Genomic DNA, 20,672 nt, shown 5'->3' with positions numbered 1-20,672 from the left:
TATTTTAAGATTGTAATTTATTTCATATTTGATATTATATAAAAATAAATTATTCTTAAACTTGAAGGAAGAACTAGGAGCATCATTGAGATTCCTTTGATCAAATGACAGAGAACTTAGCGAATGAAATGAGCCAATAGTTAGAGAAGGCATAGCCTAAAATAAATAAAAACAAAACTAAATAAATAAACACAACATCACATGCCCCCAAAAAATTGATATTTTGATAAAATTGGAATAAAATAATTAAAAAGGTCGCTGAAAAAATTAACAGAAAAAATATATAAAAAGAAGAAAGCGGAATAAGTTGAGAATTGGGGAGCATGATGGGAGAATCAAGCAATGCAGTGGGATTAATGCCAGGGTATAATGATGCATGGTGATGCAGAGCAAGAAGATAGAGATGTAGAAGCTAAAAGTGTCGCAATTTATGTACGTTTGCAATTCACACACAAACCGCAACACTCCTACTGCAGATTATGTGCAGTTCAAACGTAATCTGTGAGATTTTTGTAGCGATTTACGTTCATTTGTAAATCGTGGGTTCTCTGTCACAGTTTATATAGTTTATGAAAAAAATGCATTTTAGTATTTGTTTTGCAAAATGTTTATCCTGATAAAATTGGAATTGAAGCTAAGTTATTTATTTTGGTAAATTACCTTTTTAAAAATTAATTAATTAGGATATTATTTATGTTGGTTAGAATGTGTGTTATTCCCCTTTCATAATAATTAAACTTAAAAAATGTTATATAAATTCTCAGATAGAGTACGAAATTTGTTTTGAAAAACTTTTAAGTTGATCGGATATGATAATATGATTTCCTCGATCTACAAAGGGGCGGGAGAAAAGTAATAAAGTGCAACAAATTTAGTCACCAAAAAAAAAAGTGCAACAAATTTAACAGCACTTTGTTATTGTTTTTAAATACAAGATCTATTATAGCAAGCATAAATGTAGCAGCCGCAATTACCGCAAAACTTAATTTAGTACCATCCTACTGCTAATTCGTTTGCCTTTTTCACTTCTACAGTTCTACCTCTCGGATTTTTTATATAAATTAAAAAAATATTATTTTAAAAGAGTAATACTAGAAGGCCAGCAACATTTATGATTGGTAGCCATCAACTAACTATTAATAATGATTTAATGGTGTGAAATTGGTATGAGATTTCATCCAATAACTCACCTTTTTCTGCTGGTTACATGCTGGCCAAAATACAATAAAATTGTTGATCCCTAGACTTTTCTATTTTAAAATACCTAAAAAACGTTATTTATCAGGATATAATTTTTTTCTGAACATTATTTGTAGTTTGTCTAATAATGAATAAACGAATTGGGATAATTCACTTAATGATCAGGTAATCTGTGTGATGTTTTGCAACTTCAATTTGATATGATTTAAAATGTATTGATTTATTTTTTATTTTTAATTAAGTTAACTTTATTCAAATAATTTTAAAATTATCAAATTTTATAATTTTGTATGATTTGAATTGTATTAACTTGATTAATTATATCTATTCAATTTCAAAAAAAAAAGGTAACAGTTTAAACTTTTTAAATTTAAATTTTTTTAGATTAGAGGTTTAAAATAGTTAATTTTTTCCAAAATTAAATAAATATAACTAATCATATGAGTATAATAATATGATAATATTTATTTTTATTAATTTAAATCATTAATTAAAATTATATCTATTTAAATTTTAAATAAAATTTAAATTAATTAAAAAATAAAATTCAAATTAATACGATCAAAATCATACATATAGATCACCTAGTCACTTGGCAATATCTGTAAATAAATCTAAAAATATCTATATATATCTAGATCTAACTAACATTTTTAAAGATATATCTACAAAAATATTTTAGTATATATATATATATATATATATATATGTTTGTTTGAACTTTTCTTTGGCTGTTTGGTTTACGTAGGGTACTTTTAATAATTTAATCCTCCTTGGATTATTTTAATATATATAGTTTTTGAGTTCAAGTTCCCTGTACACTGATTTGGGTCTTCGTGTTCTGTTTCTTAACTCTTTCCTGTTCCTGGTCTTAAAATCTTAGAGAGAAAGGTGTTGAAGAAGGTTGACATCATCATAATCATGGAGGAACGCTACGAGCCACTGAAGGAGCTTGGTTCTGGCAATTTCGGTGTTGCAAGGTTGGCCAAGAACAAGAAAACTGGGGAGCTTGTTGCGGTCAAATACATAGAGAGAGGCAAGAAGGTATATATAGTATAGTAACAATAAAAATTCTTGATTTACTGGATTCAGTGCTAAATGAGAATTGTGTTTCTCGTTTTCGTGTTTTTTGTTTTTGTGTTTTTTGTTTTTTTTTTTTTTTTTTTTTGACTAGTGACTAATGAATAATAATGCTGTTTGTTTTGTTCATGGGTATTACAGTATTATCAAACTTAACTGGTTAAGCTTACATGATCACACACTTTTCTTTTCAAAATATTTCTTCTCAAATTCTTTCTGATTGAGGCGTATTTGTGGTATCAGATTGATGAGAAGGTTCAGAGGGAGATAATTAATCACAGGTCTTTAAGGCATCCCAATATCATTAGATTCAAAGAGGTAAGAGTAGTTTGTCTTTCCATCCTTGAACTTTCCTCATCACTTTTGTTTCAAAAGGGTACACAATTGACCGACTCGAGGAAATCGTACCTCAATACACAATTTCGTAATCCCTATGAGTTACTAAGTGTGTGTTTGGATTTGGCGTTTGCCAAATTGAAATTTGAATAAAAATGATTTTATAAAATTAATTTTGAGTAGAAGTAAATTTGTGTCATCATGATTTGTGGTTGGATATTTTATACCAAAATTAATTTTGATGAAATAAATATTATTTGAATAATATTAGTTAAAATCACTTTTAGATAAATAACTTTTAAATAGGATATGACATTAAACTATAATATTATTTTTTAATTTGTTTGATTATTTTAATATTTTTTAGTATATTTTTTATGTAGTATATTTTTTTAGTATTTTTGATATTCTTTTTAGTATATTAAAATTTTTTTATTATTATTATTGTTTATGATTAATTTTTTTATTTATTTATTTTATCTAATAGGATTAATAAATTATATTATAAAAACATAATAATAAATATAATATACAAGAATTATAATTATAATAGTGTACAATGTCAAACCAAACAAAAATTAACAAAAAAATAAAAATAATAAATAATAAAAAACATAAATAAAATAATAACATATATAAAAAATAAGATTGATAAGAAAGAATTAAAAGTTTAGAGTTAATGGTTAAATGCTAGCTAATGAACACAAAAGCTAAGATTATTTACTTTCTGTAAACGTGAATTTGAGAACAAAATTCTATCTGCTTTTACCAAAAAAACAAAATTAACCAAACCAAAAATTTGAAACGTTCAAAATATTTGAACATGCTTTTCACCTCCCAAAGCTAATTCTATATTTTGTATAATTAAAAAGACTAGATCATCACTGATACAAGATTGCATTGAATTACGGGTTTTATATATCTCGCAAATCTATGTTGCATACCGTATGTAATATCATAATTTTCTGCAAGATATCTTGCAAGCCAAGACTATTAATTTGGAAGTATAGCAACTACATGGACTTGGCACCTTCCATTAGTATATCCCTGCATTTAGTGTTACAAATCCTTATTCCAATTAGTCATGCAAGATGATAAATCTTTTATTAGAGGTTTTTGATTTTGTATACAAAAAAAAATGCTGAATGAGACATCTTTCTTGGCAGGTGCTGCTGACCCCTACGCATTTAGCTATTGTCCTGGAGTATGCTTCAGGTGGTGAACTCTTTGAGAGGATATGCACGGCCGGTCGATTTAGTGAAGATGAGGTTGTACAATTCATTTGGTTGAACTGGTCTTTCTTTCATTTGAATAATTAATATTAGCATATATCAAATGTAAAGGATATTCATATTAAGTTATGCCAAGTTACTATTTTGATGAAATTCCTTATTATTGCAGGCTAGATATTTCTTCCAACAGCTGATTTCTGGGGTTAGCTACTGTCATTCAATGGTATGCACCATTTGATCGCTTCTTCATTGCAAACTCTTTGATGTCTTTATATCATAATTATACTTTCTACTGCAGGAAATTTGTCATAGAGATCTGAAATTGGAAAACACCCTCCTGGATGGAAATCCGTCTCCCCGACTTAAAATTTGTGACTTCGGTTACTCCAAGGTCAATGGCATTTGAAATGAATCTTGTTTTTGTTCTGCCTTTGAGTTCTTGACATCTTTTCCTTTCTAACTATCCTACTTGTTTTAATATTCAAGTACAGTCGGCTTTACTGCACTCTCAACCAAAATCAACAGTTGGAACTCCAGCATACATTGCTCCGGAGGTTCTGTCACGAAAGGAGTACGACGGAAAGGTATTTGATAATTTGAGTGGTTTTGACGATTATCAATTCATAGTCTTATTAGAACAGCTTGATTTTGTAAGCACTTTGTCTTATTTTACAGATTGCAGATGTTTGGTCCTGTGGTGTGACCCTTTATGTCATGTTAGTTGGTGCATACCCTTTTGAGGATCCGGAAGATCCTAGAAATTTCAGAAAGACTATTGGGGTGAGCTCTCATCCAACTTTAACAGCTTGAATAATCTTTGTTAGCAGAAAACTCAAACTTTGATCCTTTGGTAACAGAGAATAATAGGTGTTCAATACTCCATACCAGACTATGTTCGCGTTTCTGCAGAGTGTAGGAACCTTCTCTCTCGAATCTTTGTTGCCGACCCTGCCAAGGTATCTTTTAAACTTGATAATTCCTCTTGGCCCAATTTGTATCTACATTCAGTAATCATCTAATTTTGTTAATGATAAAATACTAGGCATTTATTATTTAATTGTTTTCTGATTTGTTCATCGCCAATAAATAGGTGGTATCTTGAATCATATTAGACAGTAGACACAGCTATCACACAACACAAATAACATCTTAATATCAAGTTTACTCTTGAGTTGTTATCATGAATTCTAACAGCATCCAAATGAAAAATGGATATGCTAATTTACATCTAGTTTCTGAATTGATTGTTTCTTATCCTTGTTAAAGAGGATCACCATCCCAGAGATAAAACAGAACCCTTGGTTTCTGAAGAAGTTGCCTAGAGAGACCATGGAAGCTGAAAGAAAAGGTGGAGAGGATACACAGAAAGACCAACCAAGGCAGTGCGTCGAAGAGATTATGCGGATCATACAAGAGGCTAGAACACCAGGGCCAATGTCTAAGGCTAGTGATGTGGGCCAAACTGGCACTGGATCACTTGATGATGAAGATGATGAAGTTGATGTTAGTGGTGACTTTGAACATGTTTGAAATCAAGGTCTTCGATTATTTTGTGGGAGGCTAGATTTGTTTATAAGACCCACTGTGTGTGTGTGCGCATTATTTTTTACATTTATCACATTGTTGTGCAGTGTTCTAAACATGCATAGTATATGTATATGTAGTTTTATAATTGAGAGGATATTGTTAATAAAAAGGCTTGAATAACGGTGTATGTTTACTTTCCTATAAATCACAAAAGAAGTGGTTTGATTTCAGATATCATTAATCAATAATCATAATCTACTGTTTCCCTGTACTTTTAATCTTAACTCCTATATAATGTTGTGAAGCAATAATAATTTTTTTTGTCACAATTTTGATGGACCCAATGTGATAATAGCATGTTGATATTACATATGAATATAATCTATTTTAATATTTTTGTATCTTATTTGATAATAATAGACAAAGATAGAGGTGTGATATAAATCATAATTCTATTAAAAAAAATCAATCTTACTCGATATCATAATTATAGTTATCAAACTCAAATGGGACTCTCAACTTATCTAAATTAAGTGCCTGATTATTTTTGTTATTGATCCATAAAAAAACCGATTTAACCCGCACTGAACTGTACATGAGTCATCCACTAGACTAGTATTTTCTTTGTTAAATAATATGCTAATAATTACATATATACTGAAAGTAATGCCTTTTATTTAACACACACTTAATATTTTAAAAAAACTAATAATAATATCATATTAAAGCAATTATATATTTTATATTGAAACAATGAAATTTAAATAATATAAAATATTATTTTTATTCTTCATTAATAATATTGTATTTATTTATTTATTTTTATAATTTAATTTTTATACATTAATATTATAAAATATTTTACACAATTGTCTTATTATATCTTTTGAATAATTATTTATACAATTAAACATATACGATAATTACTTTTACTGACGTAGTGCTATTAATATACTTGTAAAGACATATTTTAAATTTCAGTCATACTATACATACAAGTCTTTTTGGTTTACAAGTTTTACAAGTTGGGCCAAGCCCAACAGAAGCTACACTCACCAACAAAAGTGTGTTAACAAGTGCATCACGTACCGCGGCAACCCATTGGCCAGCGGCAAACCCTTAAATGGAGCTCAGTACCGCGGTGGATTAGTCCTTGACTTGTCGGGTTGGGGGATACCGTGGGAAACCAAAAAAAAAAAAAACAAGTGCATCACGTTTCCAAAGCGCCCCTTCACCATTAAGAATGATTCTTCTTCTTCTTCCTCGATGAAAATCATAACTGTCATTTTTTCTTCACGTTTCTCCTCCTCCTTTTCTTCTTCCTTCTTCTTCTCCTTTTTCTTTGTATTTCTCCTCCTTTTTCTTCGCGTGTTTCATCTTCCTCATCGTGTTTCTCCTCATTCTTCTATTGATTTTGCAACATTATGCATTTTTTTCTTCTTTGTTTGATTTTTTTCCCAAAAATAATTATGAGAATATGAAATAAGAAGATGAAAAAGAACAACAGAAGATGAGGAGGAGGAAGATGAAGAGTTCTGAATTATGCAGAACTTATCAGAATAAAAATACACCCAAATATCTTCGTTTTACACCCAAATATCTTTGTGTTACACCCAAATATCTTCGTTTTACACCCAAATTTGCTGCAAATACAGAAATGAGTTATGTTATATGTACACTAAAATCAACCACCAAAGTCAGCCACTAGTATAAAATACATACTGGAATACAAATAATACATTGAAAATAAATTAAAGCATACATATATTTATACACAAATATATTGGTGGTTGATTTTAGAGGCTGATTTTAGTGTGCAAATAGCATTTTTGTACAAAAAAATATTTCCTCTAATACTGCATTTTTTTCTTCTTTTTTTCCTTATTTCTTTCTTTCTTTTAGTTAAATGAATATAAGTTCATCCTCTTCCAAGTAATTTTGTAGCATTATGTGTTTCTTCTTCTTCTTTGTTTGATTTTTTGTTTTTATTCTTGTTAAGAGAGTAAAACAAGAAGAAACTTGAGAAGGTAAAACACAAAGAAAAAGATGAATGAGAAAAAAACGAAGAAGAAGATGGTGATAATGATGAAAAAAAGAACCAGCAGAAGATGAGGAGGAGGAAGAAGAAGAGTTCTGAATTATGCAAAACTTATAAGAATAAAAATACACCCAAAATTCCTTAAAATACACCCAAATATCTTCGTTTTACACCCAAATTTACTGCAAATACAGAAATGAGTTATGCTACGTGTACACTAAAATCAGCCACCAAAGTCAGCCATCAGTATAAAATACATACTGGAATACAAATATACATTGAAAATAAATTAAATCACACATGTATTTATACACAAATACAATTGTGGCTGATTTTAGTGGTTAATTTTAGTGTACAAATATCATTTTTGTACAAAAAAATATTTTCCTCTAATGCTGTATTTTGTTCTTCTTCTTTTTCTTATTTCTTTCTTTCTTTTAGTTAAATGAATATAAGTTCATCCTTTCCAAGTAATTTTGGAGCATTATGTGTTTCTTCTTTTTTATTTGATTTTTTATTTTTATTCTTGTTAAGAGAGTAAAATAAGAAGAAACTTGAAAAGATAAAACAAAAAGAAAAAGATGAATAAGAAAAAAAGAAGAAGATAGTGATGATGATGAAAAAAAAAAGAAGCAGCAGAAGATGAAGAGGAGGAAGAGAAAGAATTCTAAATTATGCAGAACTTATCAGAATAAAACTACACCCAAAATTCCTTAAAATACACCCAAATATCTTCGTGTTACACCCAAATATCTTCGTTTTACACCCAAATTTGCTGCAAATACAAAAATGAGTTATGCTACGTGTACATTAAAATTAGCCACCAAAGTCAGCCACCAGTATAAAATACATACTGGAATACAAATATACATTGAAAAAAATTAAACTACACATGTATTTATACAAAAATACATTGGTGGCTGATCTTAGTAGTTGATTTTAGTATACAAATAGCATTTTTGTACAGAAAATGTTTATTCTAATGCTACATTTTTTTCTTCTGAATTGAACCATACCTCAGCCACTTGATTGGATTCAAAACAATAAAAGGAGGAGAAGACTTGTAAAGATTTGTATGAGAAAAACACTTGTATGTAGAGAACATACTGCTCATTAATACCATAGAGGGGCTGCAAAATACACCCAAAATACACCATATTAAAACAAACATAAACTATAGAATGCAAATAGAACTATAAAACCATCATAAAAAATAACAAAAATCAGATTCATGAATCATCATTAAACAGAAACTAAAACAATTCAACTAAAAGAATAAGACAATTCACCCTCAGTGAGATGAAAAGTCATAAACTGTAAATACACCCAAACTTTCTTAAAATACACCCAAATATTTCTGATTTACACCGGAACGTCTGATATAAAATGCAGAAAATTTATCAGAACTAGTACATTAGATTCAATTCAAATAAAGAATAATGAACATCAAATTTCATAGACAAGGTTCATGCATTATTCAATTACATAATTATAAACTACTAACTGGATTCAAATTCAAATTCAATTATTAACTAGAATTAAACCACACCTCAGGAACTTCATTGGATTCAAATTCAAAATCTACTTCGCTCTGGTTCAACTGATAATTTGAAGTTGAATCATCCATTATCTTCAAAACGATTTCAAAGCTTAATTTTAGAAACAATGGAAAACAAAAAAATGAAGAAAGAGAACAGAGAGAGAAACTTACGTAAACGGCGAAGGAGAAGGAAGAGAGAAACACACGAAAGAGATCGAAGAGAGAAGACAATAAAATGCAGAAAAAATTCAAAAAAAGAAACGAAATCCTTTCGAAAAAGAAAGTTATATATTTGTGCGTTGATTGATTGAAAAATATGTTAAGGAGGCACGTGAAATATACATGCCATAAGAGGTGCGTTTTAAGGATTAGAGATTTTTAGAATTTGTATGACTTATATAGTAAAAAGGCTTGTACATAGAGATTAATCCTTTAAATTTTAACTTTTAATTTTAATTTATTTTTATATTTTTATTTAATTATAATTGAATGAATCAATAATTTACTGATTGAATCAGTAATTTAGAGATTTATTCATATAATCAAATTAATTATTGGTTAAATTCTAATAACTATGACCCCAACCACCACTCTACTGCCAGTGACCACTGCAACCACCATATTATTACCATTGGTTTTTCATTATTCCTTACAAATATCTAAAACCATCAGCCTCACAGAACTTTAACACAAATATAGACTCAAGAATTAATTGATCCAAGAATCACAGTTTAAAAATAATAAATATAAAATATCAATTTTTAATTAATTAATAATAATAATTTTTTATAGTCAATTTTTTAACCCTTATTTTAAGAGAAGTTAGAGTTTAGAATTAAAATTAAATGTTATTAAAATTTATAAATTTTAAAATTTTGAATTTAAAATAAAAAAATAATTTAACAAAATTGATTGATATTAATTGAAAAAAATTGACTCTATAGATAAATTCTTTAAAAACAATGTTATTTCTTTATAATTTTTTTAAAAATAATTTTGAAAAGAAAATTGTAAAAGTTACATCATTGAAGTGTGTTTGTGCAATATCCACGTAGGGGGACCGCGATATGAAGAACGTGGTGTATAAGAAAAAAGGATGAGGTGCCAAATTATGAATGAAATTTAAATTTGCCTTATGAAAATGATTTGTCATTCAATAGCTATATGCAAAAGGATAAATGCAACGAGACAGACTGAATGATATCTCAATTGTAAGTGGTGCACTTTTTAATTTTCATATTGCAGAAAGAGTGGTCTTTTTATACTGTTATTGAGGTTTTATGTGTTCACGAATAAAAAAGACGATTAAGGATAAATTGGGTCGTCAATTTTTTATTCATCACAAATCGAAAGGTTGGTATTGAAAATCCATAATTCTGACCCGTCCATTTAAATTTTCAGAATTTAAGATTTTCATTTTTCACAAAACCGACCCAAAATTTTGTTTATCACTAGAATTTGAATTTACCAAGTCACAAATCGAACCCTAGATTTTTTATTTCCACCCACACAAATTTGAGTCTCTAATTTGTTCATCAACAGAATTTGAATTCACAAAACCACAAATAAACCGTAGGTTTTCTATCTCTATTAAATCTGAGTCTTTGATTTACAGTTTGTAATTTTAAAAAAAATTATATCCATATATACAAAATATACAACTAATCCATAAATCTGCATAACACGTATTGAAAATCAATTACTAAAAAAAATCTGCCTTGTGGTAATAATAGAGAATGGTAATTTTAAGGATAAAATACACTAATAAACTATTTTAGTCTCAAAATTATGCTAATGTCCTATTTTAATTTTTATTATAAACATGTCTTGAATGATTATATGTAAATTAAATCTAATATGTAAATCAAATTAATTGGATTCGATTTAAGATGTAATATTGTACCAAAATTAACTAGATTCGATTTATTATATATGTATTGTCTCACACATACGTTATATTAATAGTAAATTGAATCTGTTTGATTCGATTTACTACACGTAACATATTATCGACATTTACTACTTTTAACATTAAAATATAAATATCAATAAGGAAATATCCCCATTTTAATTTAAATAAAATATAAAAAAACCAAAACGAATAAGAATAGAAATTTAACTTTTGTGTTTTAGTTCAAATTTTAGAAAATTTACATTTTTATAAACTTGTGAATTTAAAATAGAACAATAAACGATTTCTAAAAATTTATTAAAAATCACCCTTTGATTCATTAGCATCTAAAGAATCATTACCTAAATTTTTGATGTTGAAAAAATTAATATAAAATAATGCCCTCTAAAGTAGCATAAGGGTTAAAGCTTAAATTTTTTTCATAGTCAAAAGTAACAAATAGTTATACATTATAAAATGACCAACTATATTTATACAATATGTAATTTGAGAAATAATTAAAATATTATATCAATTAAATTATTATTTAATTTGTGAAATTAAGTATAAAATTTATGCTTTGATGATTGTATACTTTGAAACATGTAAGTTTAAGTTAGAAGTAATGTCATTAAAGGCATAAATTTTATACTTAATTTTACAAATTAAATAATAATTTAATTTATATAGTATTTTAATGATTTTTTAAATTATATATTCTATAAATATACACTACAAAAAAATGCTGAGTACTGTCGGAAGAAATCGGATAGTATAAACCTTCTCGGTAAATGTTTACTGTCAGATTCTGCGACAAATTACTTGCTCGAAAACCATGTCGTTACTGACAGATTTTTTCGACGGTAATGTTGGTGCCATAATATGTTGTTTCCCGCACTATTACCGTCGAATTAATCCTTTGGTAAATCCGACGGTAATGTCAATTTTAAAAAAAAATTGTGAAATATGTGGTCAATTTTATTTTTTTATTTAAATTTATTTTTCACACAATTAATAGTCAATTATAAATAAATAATAAAATATTCAAATAAATTAAAAGTCAAGTACTTCAAATAAATTTTATGAAACAATAAACGAAACACTAATAACTAAAAATTCAGGTAGTCCTTGTCGTCGTGATTCCCATGGCCCTGATGAGGCGATGCAGAAGGCAGTGATGCCTGTGTGCCACCAGCAGGGATGATGCCAGTGGCGTGCATCTGACCCTGGTACACCTCCATTTGAGCCTCTATTCGCTGAAGTCGCTCCAGCTGCTCCTTCCACTCCAGCCTGACGTCATTCGTGTCTGTCACGCATGTGAGAATTTTCTGATACCTCTCCCGATAATTGTTCAACTCCTGAGTTGCTGGTGAAAGCTGCGGGTGAGCTTCTGCACCTGCAGCCTAAATCCACGCCTTCCTCGGGCTCAACTGGTGACAGAGGCAGACGATGCCCTCAACATGAAGGTGCAGAGGTTGCTGACGAAGAACAACCCCAACCGTATACGCAGTTCTTGTATGGCGCAGAGGCAGTCTCACGCTAAACCACATCGGGATCGACGACTGAAGTAGCAGATCCATCGGCGGCATCCTCCCCACTTTGCTGAGATTGCTGAGTTGCGGCTTCTGGTCTCTACGTGTAGGACTCTTGTGTACCACATGTTATTGTGATTAGTACAACAATTATACAGTTAATCTCTAATTTTATATCAGAATGTCAGATGTATGTTTACTCACATAATGATCTTGAGACTACTGATAAGCGAATCTCGAAAATCTTGCTTTGTTCTCCTTCAACGTGTGGGTGTACTTAAACGTCTCCGCCAACGTCACCTGCGATCCAACGACTTCGACTACACATGTTTTATTGAAATAATATGATTAGGATACCTAGTAATGATATGTAAAAGAATATAACTAAGTTAATATAGAAATTAAAGACATTACATATCAGTCTGCCCTTAGTCTTCATGAAGGTCCCTGAGCCGCCGGTATACTTGGATGACTTGGCCGAAGCCCTATTAGCTCTGTTGGTGAGACGTTGATGCCTGAACCCCTCATCGGTCTCCCGATGAACTAACAGAGCCTTCTTTGTTTTTGGTCGGAGCCAGGTCGTCAGGTGGTTCCGCCCCCCACGAACATCCTCCGGCATCTGCTGCAGTCTCCGACCCATTTGATGGTCATATATCTTCCTAAGAGGGCATCTTGAGAAGCTTCCCATATAAAGTGCAACTGCACAAAGAAACTTTAAAATTATTTAATCAAAATAGAAGATATAAACTAGTTAAAAAAGTTTGAAACTAAAAAAAAAAAATTAATTACTGCTCATATGAAACACTTTCAGCCACTTTCAACAATTTAATAATCAGGTGATATGAAACACTTTTAGCCATTGATAAATCATAATTTTATAGTTTATCTTGTATTGAATTTGGTAAATTTTATCAACTTTTTCCATATTTATTCATTTAAATAGTATAGTTTTATGAATTCTCTCTAATTTGTACTTAAGTTTGAAAACATTCTTTTTAGGCACTTAATTTACCAAATTTAATTCACTTTAATTCTATTCGATGCCTTGATGTGTTTGGTTAGTGATTTCAGGCTTAGAAGGCAAAGATTGGATTGAAGAAGTGAAGAAAAAGCATTCAAAGTGGAGAATTCATGAAGAAATGAGGATTTGGAGTAATTCACAGTCACGTATATGCATGCCTTTTGTGTACGCGTGCATTCAGATTTCGTCAGGCCACGTGTACGTGTGACATCCCACGTAGGCATGATACTTGGCATGTGACTCACTTAAAGAAAACGTGGCTGGCAATTTCTGGACTCCTTCAAGCCCAAATCCAACTCATTTCTGAAGTATTTGAGGCTAAATTCAAGAGAGGACAAATAGGAGAGCAATTAGGTTTAGAATAAAAACATGTTTTAGGTTATATTCTAGAGAGAGAAACTCTCTCTTCTCTCTAGAATTTAGGATTTTGTTCTTAATTTTCTCTTAGATTTATGTTTAAATACTTGCTTTAATTTAGTTTTTCTTATAATTTCTTATTATTACATCTTAGTTTTCTTAGTTTTACACGTTATTTCCTTTATTTTGTCACTTTTATGTTTATGAACAATTATTGATTTTGATTTCCATTTAATGCAATTTGATTTTTTCATGTTAATTGATGTTTAATTGAGTTGTTATTATTGTTTTCTTGCATTTGGTAGTTGTAGATTTTTATTATCATTGCAATTTTACCATGATTTCATTTTATGCCTTCCAAGTGTTTGATAAAATGCTTGGTTTGATTTTAGAGTATATTTATACACTCTTGGCTTAGAGTTGAGTAGTTTAGATGACCTTGAATTCACTAATGTCTGAGTTGATTGACAATTTGGAGATCTTAATTGATTTAATTTTCATTAACGAGTAAGACTTATGGATTGAGATTGATTAAAACCGGTTGACTTATCTTACCATTAGAGGTTGACTAATTGTGTTTGCTCCTATAATTGTTATATCGTGGTTAGTGAAGCAAGGGGTTACTGATGTCCGATATTGATTAGTGATTCAGAGTTGTTAGTTGTTCTTGTCATAAGACTGACTATGCCTATTTGACTTTCTCCCTATGATGGAGATGACTAAATGGGATTAACTTTGGATAATCACCATGTTCGTGGTCAATGACTTAAAAAGGAATTCTTGATTACCAATCCTTACCAAGAGTGTCTTTTAGCATTTATAATATCTTAGTTGTTAGCTTTACTTCCTTGCAGTTTATATTTCCTGTTCATCATTCAAAAACCCCAAAATTCTCATAACCGATAATATGCACACTTTCCTGCAATTCCTTTGAGAGACAACCGAGATTTAAATACTCTCAGTTTTTATTGGTTTGACTTAAGTGACAAACAAATTAAACTTTGATTGAGGGTCATTTGTTGATGTCAACGGAATTCTATTGAGAAATTTCAAACCGACGATTTTCCTCCGTCAGCCATTCAAATCTATAGCCCTAAATCCACTAAACTAGAATCAATAATCAGGCACTTTCAACAATTTAATAATCAGGAAACATAAAACACTTTCAGCCATTCAAACCTACAGCACTAAATCCACTAAATTAGAATCAATAATTAGGCACTTTCAGCAATTCAATAATCAAGAAATATAGAAGACTTAAAGTGATACTTACCCGTGCCGCCATCAGGCCAAATCGTCAACCGTACGATGGAAGGTGGTGGAAGGGCATTAGTTGCCTCACTTCCGTGAGAGGACTTTGGGGCCGCGGCTTCTGTCACTAGAGGCGGCATCGCCATGGCAGCGGGATGGTGAGTGGTTGATGAGCAAAAAGTAAAGCTCACGTATACCGGCAAGTGCATCGGATCGTTCAAATAATACCATGGTGAGTGGATCTATTTGTTTGCTGCATTTCCTTAAGTTTGTGATTGCTTACTTGTACATATGATTTCTATTTTGCTATATAATTATGCTTGTATTTGTTCGTGTGACTTCCAACGTAACTTTGCAAATTACTCAACTTAAGCTGTGGACCCTGAAGAACGAGATTCTCGCGCGATCTAGAATTTTCACAAATAAATTCCCGTTGTAAGTATAGCTTCTATACCGACAAGAATTCCTTTCTTACAAACGTTTTGGTTGTCACAAGTAACAAACCCCTTTGAAATTGATAACCGAAGTATTTAAAGCTCGGGTCGTCTTCTCAAGGAATTGCAGGGAAGTATGAATTATTATTGGTTATTGGTGCACGAAATTGTAATCACACTTTTGCAACTCCGCACAACTAACCAGCAAGTGCACTGGGTCGCCCAAGTAATACCTTACGTGAGTAAGGGTCGATCCCACGGAGATTGTTGGCTTGAAGCAAGCTATGGTTATCTTGTAACTCTTAGTCAGGATATCAATAATTTTCAGGTTTAATTGCGAAAAGTAAAAGAACATGAAATAAATACTTGTTTTGCAGTAACGGAGAACAGGTTGAGGTTTTAGAGATGCTCTATCTTCTGAATCTCTGCTTTCCTACTGTCTTCTTCTTCATGCACGCAAGGCTCCTTCCATGGCAAGCTGTATGTAGGGTTTCACCGTTGTCAATGGCTACCTCCCATCCTCTCAGTGAAAATGTTCAACGCGCTCTGTCACAGCACGGCTAATCATCTGTCGGTTCTCAATCAGGTTGGAATAGAATCCAGTGATTCTTTTGCATCTGTCACTAATGCCCAGCCCTCAGAAGTTTGAAGCTTGTCACAATCATTCAATCCTTGAATCCTACTCAGAATACCACAGACAAGGTTTAGACCTTCCGGATTCTCTTGAATGCCGCCATCAATTCTAGCTTATACCACGAAGATTCTGATTAAGGAATCCAAGAGATATTCACTCAATCTAAAGTAGAACGAAGGTGGTTGTCAGGCACACATTCATAGGTGAGAATGATGATGAGTGTCACGGATCATCACATTCATCAAGTTGAGGAACAAGTAATATCTTATAATAGAAGCAAGCGTGATTGAATGAAAATAGTAGTAATTGCATTAATCCATCAAGACACAGCAGAGATCCTCACCCCCAACCATGGGGTTTAGAGACTCATGCCGTAGAAGATACAATAAGAAATGTGTAATGTGTCATGAGATAAAGATACAATGTCAAAATATCCTATTTATAGTGAACTAGTAACCTAGGATATACAGAAATGAGTAAATGACGTAAAAATTCACTTTCGGGGTCCACTTGGTGTGTGCTTGGGCTGAGAATTGAAGCTTTCACGTGTAGAGACTTTTCCTGGAGTTAAACGCCAGTTTTTGTGCCAGTTAACTCCAATTTTTGTGCCAGTTCCGGCGTTAAACGCTGGGAATTTTGAAGCTGATTTGCAACGCCGGTTTGGGCCATCAAATCTCAAGCAAAGTATGGACTATTATACATTGATGGAAAGCCCAGAATGTCTACTTTCCAACGCAATTGAGAACGCGCTAATTGGGTTTCTGTAGCTCCAAAAAATCCACTTTGAATGCAGGGAGGTCAGAATCCAACAGCATCTGCAGTCCTTTTTCAGCCCCTGAATCAGATTTTTGCTCAGGTCCCTCAATTTCAGCCAGAAATTACCTGAAATCATAGAAAAACATACAAACTCATAGTAAAGCCCAGAAAATTGAATTTTAAATAAAAACTAATAAAAACGTACTAAAAACTAACTAAAATGTACTAAAAACATACTAAAAATAGTGCCAAAAAGCGTATAAATTATCTGCTCATCACAACACCAAACTTAAATTGTTGCCTGTCCCCAAGCAACTGAAAATCAAATAGGATAAAAGAAGAGAACATACTATAGACTCCAAAATATCAATGAAACTTAGCTCCAATTAGATGAGCGGGACTAGTAGCTTTTTGCTTCTGAACAGTTTTGGCATCTCACTTTATCCTTTGAAGTTTAGAATGATTGGCATCTATAGGAACTCAGAATTCAGATAGTATTATTGATTCTCCTAGTTAAGTATGATGACTCTTGAACATAGCTACTTTATGAGTCTTGGCTGTGGCCCAAAGCACTTTGTCTTCCAGTATTACCACCGGATACATACATGCCACAGACACATAACTGGGTGAACCTTTTTAGATTGTGACTCAGCTTTGCTAGAGTCCCCAATTAGAGGTGTCCAGGATTCTTAAGCACACTCTTGGATCACCTTTTATATTTATAATTTTTTTTAATTCACTGCTTTTTCTTGCTTCAAGAATCAATTTGATAATTTTTCAGATCCTCAATAACATTTCTCCTTTTTCATCATTCTTTCAAGAGCCAACAAGTTTAACATTCTTTAATCAACAAATTCAAAAGACATATGCACTGTTCAAGCATTCATTCAGAAAACAAAAAGTATTGTCACCACATCAAACTAATTCAACTAGTTTCAGAGATAGATTCGAAATCCTGTACTTCTTGTTCTTTTGTGATTAAAGCATTTTTCATTTATGAGAGGTGATGGATTCATAGGACATTCATAGCTTTAAGACATGAACCTTAAATTTTATTAATCATGAATTAAGAACAAGACTCAAAAATAAATATAAGATAAGACTAATAGCAATAGAAAAAAAATTAAATGACTCTAAAATAGACTCCTAATGATAGAGGTTATCACAGAGTTAGGACTCAACAACCTTGATTTTGAGAAGTGGATGCTCCCTCAACTTGTGGGGTATTTGACCCTTCAAGGGAGAGCTTCTGGCGCTTCAGCTCCTGTAGCTCACGTCCCTGCTTCTCTTGTTCCTTCAGCAATTTGCAGAGCATGCAGTTTTGATTCTACTGTTCTTCCTTAATTTGTTCCATAGTTTCTTGCAGCTTGGCAACAGATGCTTCTAGGCTGGCCCAGTAGTCAATTTCAGGAAGTTCAGGGAGGAACTCCTGCGCCCTCCTTTTGATAGAGTTATCTTGCATTTGTCCTTCCATTGACTTTTTGGTGATTGGATGTTCAATTGGGATGGATTCATCTACTCCCATCCTCACCCCAGCATCTTTACATAGCAAAGAGATTAAGCTTGGGTAAGCCAGTTTGGCTTCAGTGGAATTCTTGTTTGCAATTGTGTAAATCTCACAAGCAATCAGATGATGAACCTCCACTTCTTTTCCCAGCATAATGCAATAAATCATCACTGCTCTCTTGATGGTGACCTCAGAACGGTTGCTAGTGGGCAATGTAGAACGCCCAATGAAGTCTAGCCAACCTTTTGCAATTGGTTTGAGATCTCCTCTCTTGAGTTGGTTTGGGACACCTTTTGAATTGGTTGTCCACTTAGTTCCAGGGAGGCATATGTCCTCTAGAACTTGATCCAACCCCTTATCTGCTCTCACCGTTCTCCTATTAAAGAATTCAGGATCATCTTGTAGTTGAGGCAATTTGAAGACCTCTCTTATTTTGTCCAGATAGAAGTAAATAATTCTCCTTCTGACCATGGTTCTGTAGGTATAAAAAGCAGTTCCAGTCATTCTCTGCTTATCTGTCAGCCACAGATTTTAGTAGAATTCCTGAACCATGTTTCTTCCAACCTTTGTCTCAGGGTTGGTTAGAACTTCCCATCCTCTGTTTCGAATTTGCTCTTGGATCTCCGGATATTTGTCCCCTTTTCAGATCGAATTTAACTTCCGGGATCACTGACCTCAGACCCATTATTTTGTGGTAATGGTCTGCATGTTCTTTGGTTAAGGACTTCTCTTGACTCCAAAGATTCTTTGGAGTATTGTCTTTCTTGCCTCTTGAATTGGTTTGTTTTCCCTTAGGAGCCATGATCTTGATAAATCTTGGCTTAGTGATCACAAAAAAGCACACCAAACTTAGAGGTTTGCTTGCCCTCAAGCAAAAGAAAGGAAAGAGGAGAGAGAGGAGGAGAGCAAATTCGAATGGTGGGGAGAGGGGGATGGCCGAGCGTTATTTATAAGGGAGGGGGAGAGATTTTGAAAATTTTGAAGGAGATTTGAGAAGATATGGAAAGAATTTGAGAAGATATTTGAGTTTTTGAAGAAGATTTGGAAAGGATTTGAAAGAGATTTTGAGGAATGATTTAGAAAGTTATTTAATTTTTGAAATTTGAAGGTGAATGATGAAAGTTTGTAATGTGTTTATGCAAAAAATTATGGATCAAAATAAGAAAGTTTGAAAAAATTTGAAGTGGAAAACAAAATCTCTGTCCCCTACCTTCCTGGCGTTAAACGCCCAGAATGGTATCCATTCTGGCGTTTAACGCCCACTTGGTGGCCATTATGGGTGTTTAACGCCCAGCCAGGTGCTCTGGCTGGCGTTAAACGCCAGAAACCCCTTTATCACTGGGCGTTTTGCTGAACACCCAGGATGCTGCAATTCTGGCGTTTATGGTGCCCATTCTGGCGTTTAACGCCCAAAATGGTGCCTTTACTGGCGTTAAACGCCCAAAATGGTATCCATTCTGGCGTTTAACGCCCAGAGTACCCCTTACTGGCGTTTTCTTGCCAGCAAGCTCTTTTTCTCTGCTTTGTGCACTGAATCCTTCTGTAACTCTGTGAATTCCTTCAATTTCAATGATCAACCTCGAAGAATGTATATCAAACTTTTATAGAACAAATAACCTGCTAATGACTAGGTTGCCTCCCAGCAAGCGCTTCTTTATTGTCTTTAGCTGGACCTTTACTGAGACTCATTCAAGCCTCAGTTTTGAGCATTCCTGCTCAAAATTACTTTCAAGGTAATGTTTGATCCCCTGTCCATTAACAATGAACTTTTTATCAGAATCAATATCTTGAAGCTCAACATATCCATATGGTGACACTCCTGTAATCACATACGGACCCCTCCACCGGGATTTAAGTTTTCCTGGGAATAATTTGAGCCTAGAGTTGAAGAGCAGAACTTTTTGTCCTGGCTCAAAGACTCTGGATGACAACTTCTTGTCATGCCACTTCTTTGCCTTTTCCTTATAAATTTTTGCATTTTCAAAGGCACTGAGTCTGAACTCCTCTAGCTCATTTAGCTGGAGCAATCTTTTTTCACCAGCTAACTTAGCATCCATGTTTAGGAATCTGGTTGCCCAGTAGGCTTTATGTTCCAGTTCCACGTGCAGATGACAGGCCTTCCCATACACAAGTTGGTATGGAGAGTTTTCTATAGGAGTCTTGAATGCTGTTCTGTATGCCCACAGAGCATCATCCAAGCTCTTTGCCCAATCCTTTCTACGGGCAATAACAGTCCGTTCCAGACTTCTTTTTAGCTCTCTATTAGAGACTTCACCTTGCCCATTTGTCTGTGGATGATATGGAGTTGTTACTTTGTGGCTAATTCCATATCGGAC

General features: G+C 32.4%; 1 protein-coding gene across 1 annotated transcript; it reads left to right on the top strand.

The window, feature by feature from the left end:
* The first annotated feature begins 1,901 nt into the window (after nucleotides 1-1,901).
* Nucleotides 1,902-5,607, top strand: LOC112801650 (serine/threonine-protein kinase SAPK3). The gene is made up of 9 exons (XM_025844524.3): nucleotides 1,902-2,244; nucleotides 2,524-2,598; nucleotides 3,783-3,884; nucleotides 4,018-4,071; nucleotides 4,147-4,239; nucleotides 4,340-4,432; nucleotides 4,524-4,628; nucleotides 4,706-4,804; nucleotides 5,115-5,607. The coding sequence occupies exons 1-9, from the start codon at nucleotides 2,122-2,124 to the stop codon at nucleotides 5,376-5,378; spliced, it is 1,008 nt and encodes a 335-aa protein (XP_025700309.1). The 5' UTR covers nucleotides 1,902-2,121; the 3' UTR covers nucleotides 5,379-5,607.
* Nucleotides 5,608-20,672: the final 15,065 nt, after the last annotated feature.

Source organism: Arachis hypogaea, chromosome 1, assembly GCF_003086295.3.
Source record: "Arachis hypogaea cultivar Tifrunner chromosome 1, arahy.Tifrunner.gnm2.J5K5, whole genome shotgun sequence".
In the NCBI taxonomy this organism is placed as follows: domain Eukaryota; kingdom Viridiplantae; phylum Streptophyta; class Magnoliopsida; order Fabales; family Fabaceae; genus Arachis; species Arachis hypogaea.
This window is presented reverse-complemented; position numbering and strand designations above follow the sequence as displayed.

Bases quoted from the DNA above. Each gene is read 5' to 3' on its own strand.
- LOC112801650 (XM_025844524.3), top strand. From the start codon at position 2,122: ATGGAGGAACGCTACGAGCCACTGAAGGAGCTTGGTTCTGGCAATTTC. The intron at 4,240-4,339 runs GTCAATGGCATT...ATTCAAGTACAG, and splicing joins GTGACTTCGGTTACTCCAAG to TCGGCTTTACTGCACTCTCA. The intron at 4,629-4,705 runs GTGAGCTCTCAT...CTTTGGTAACAG, and splicing joins ATTTCAGAAAGACTATTGGG to AGAATAATAGGTGTTCAATA.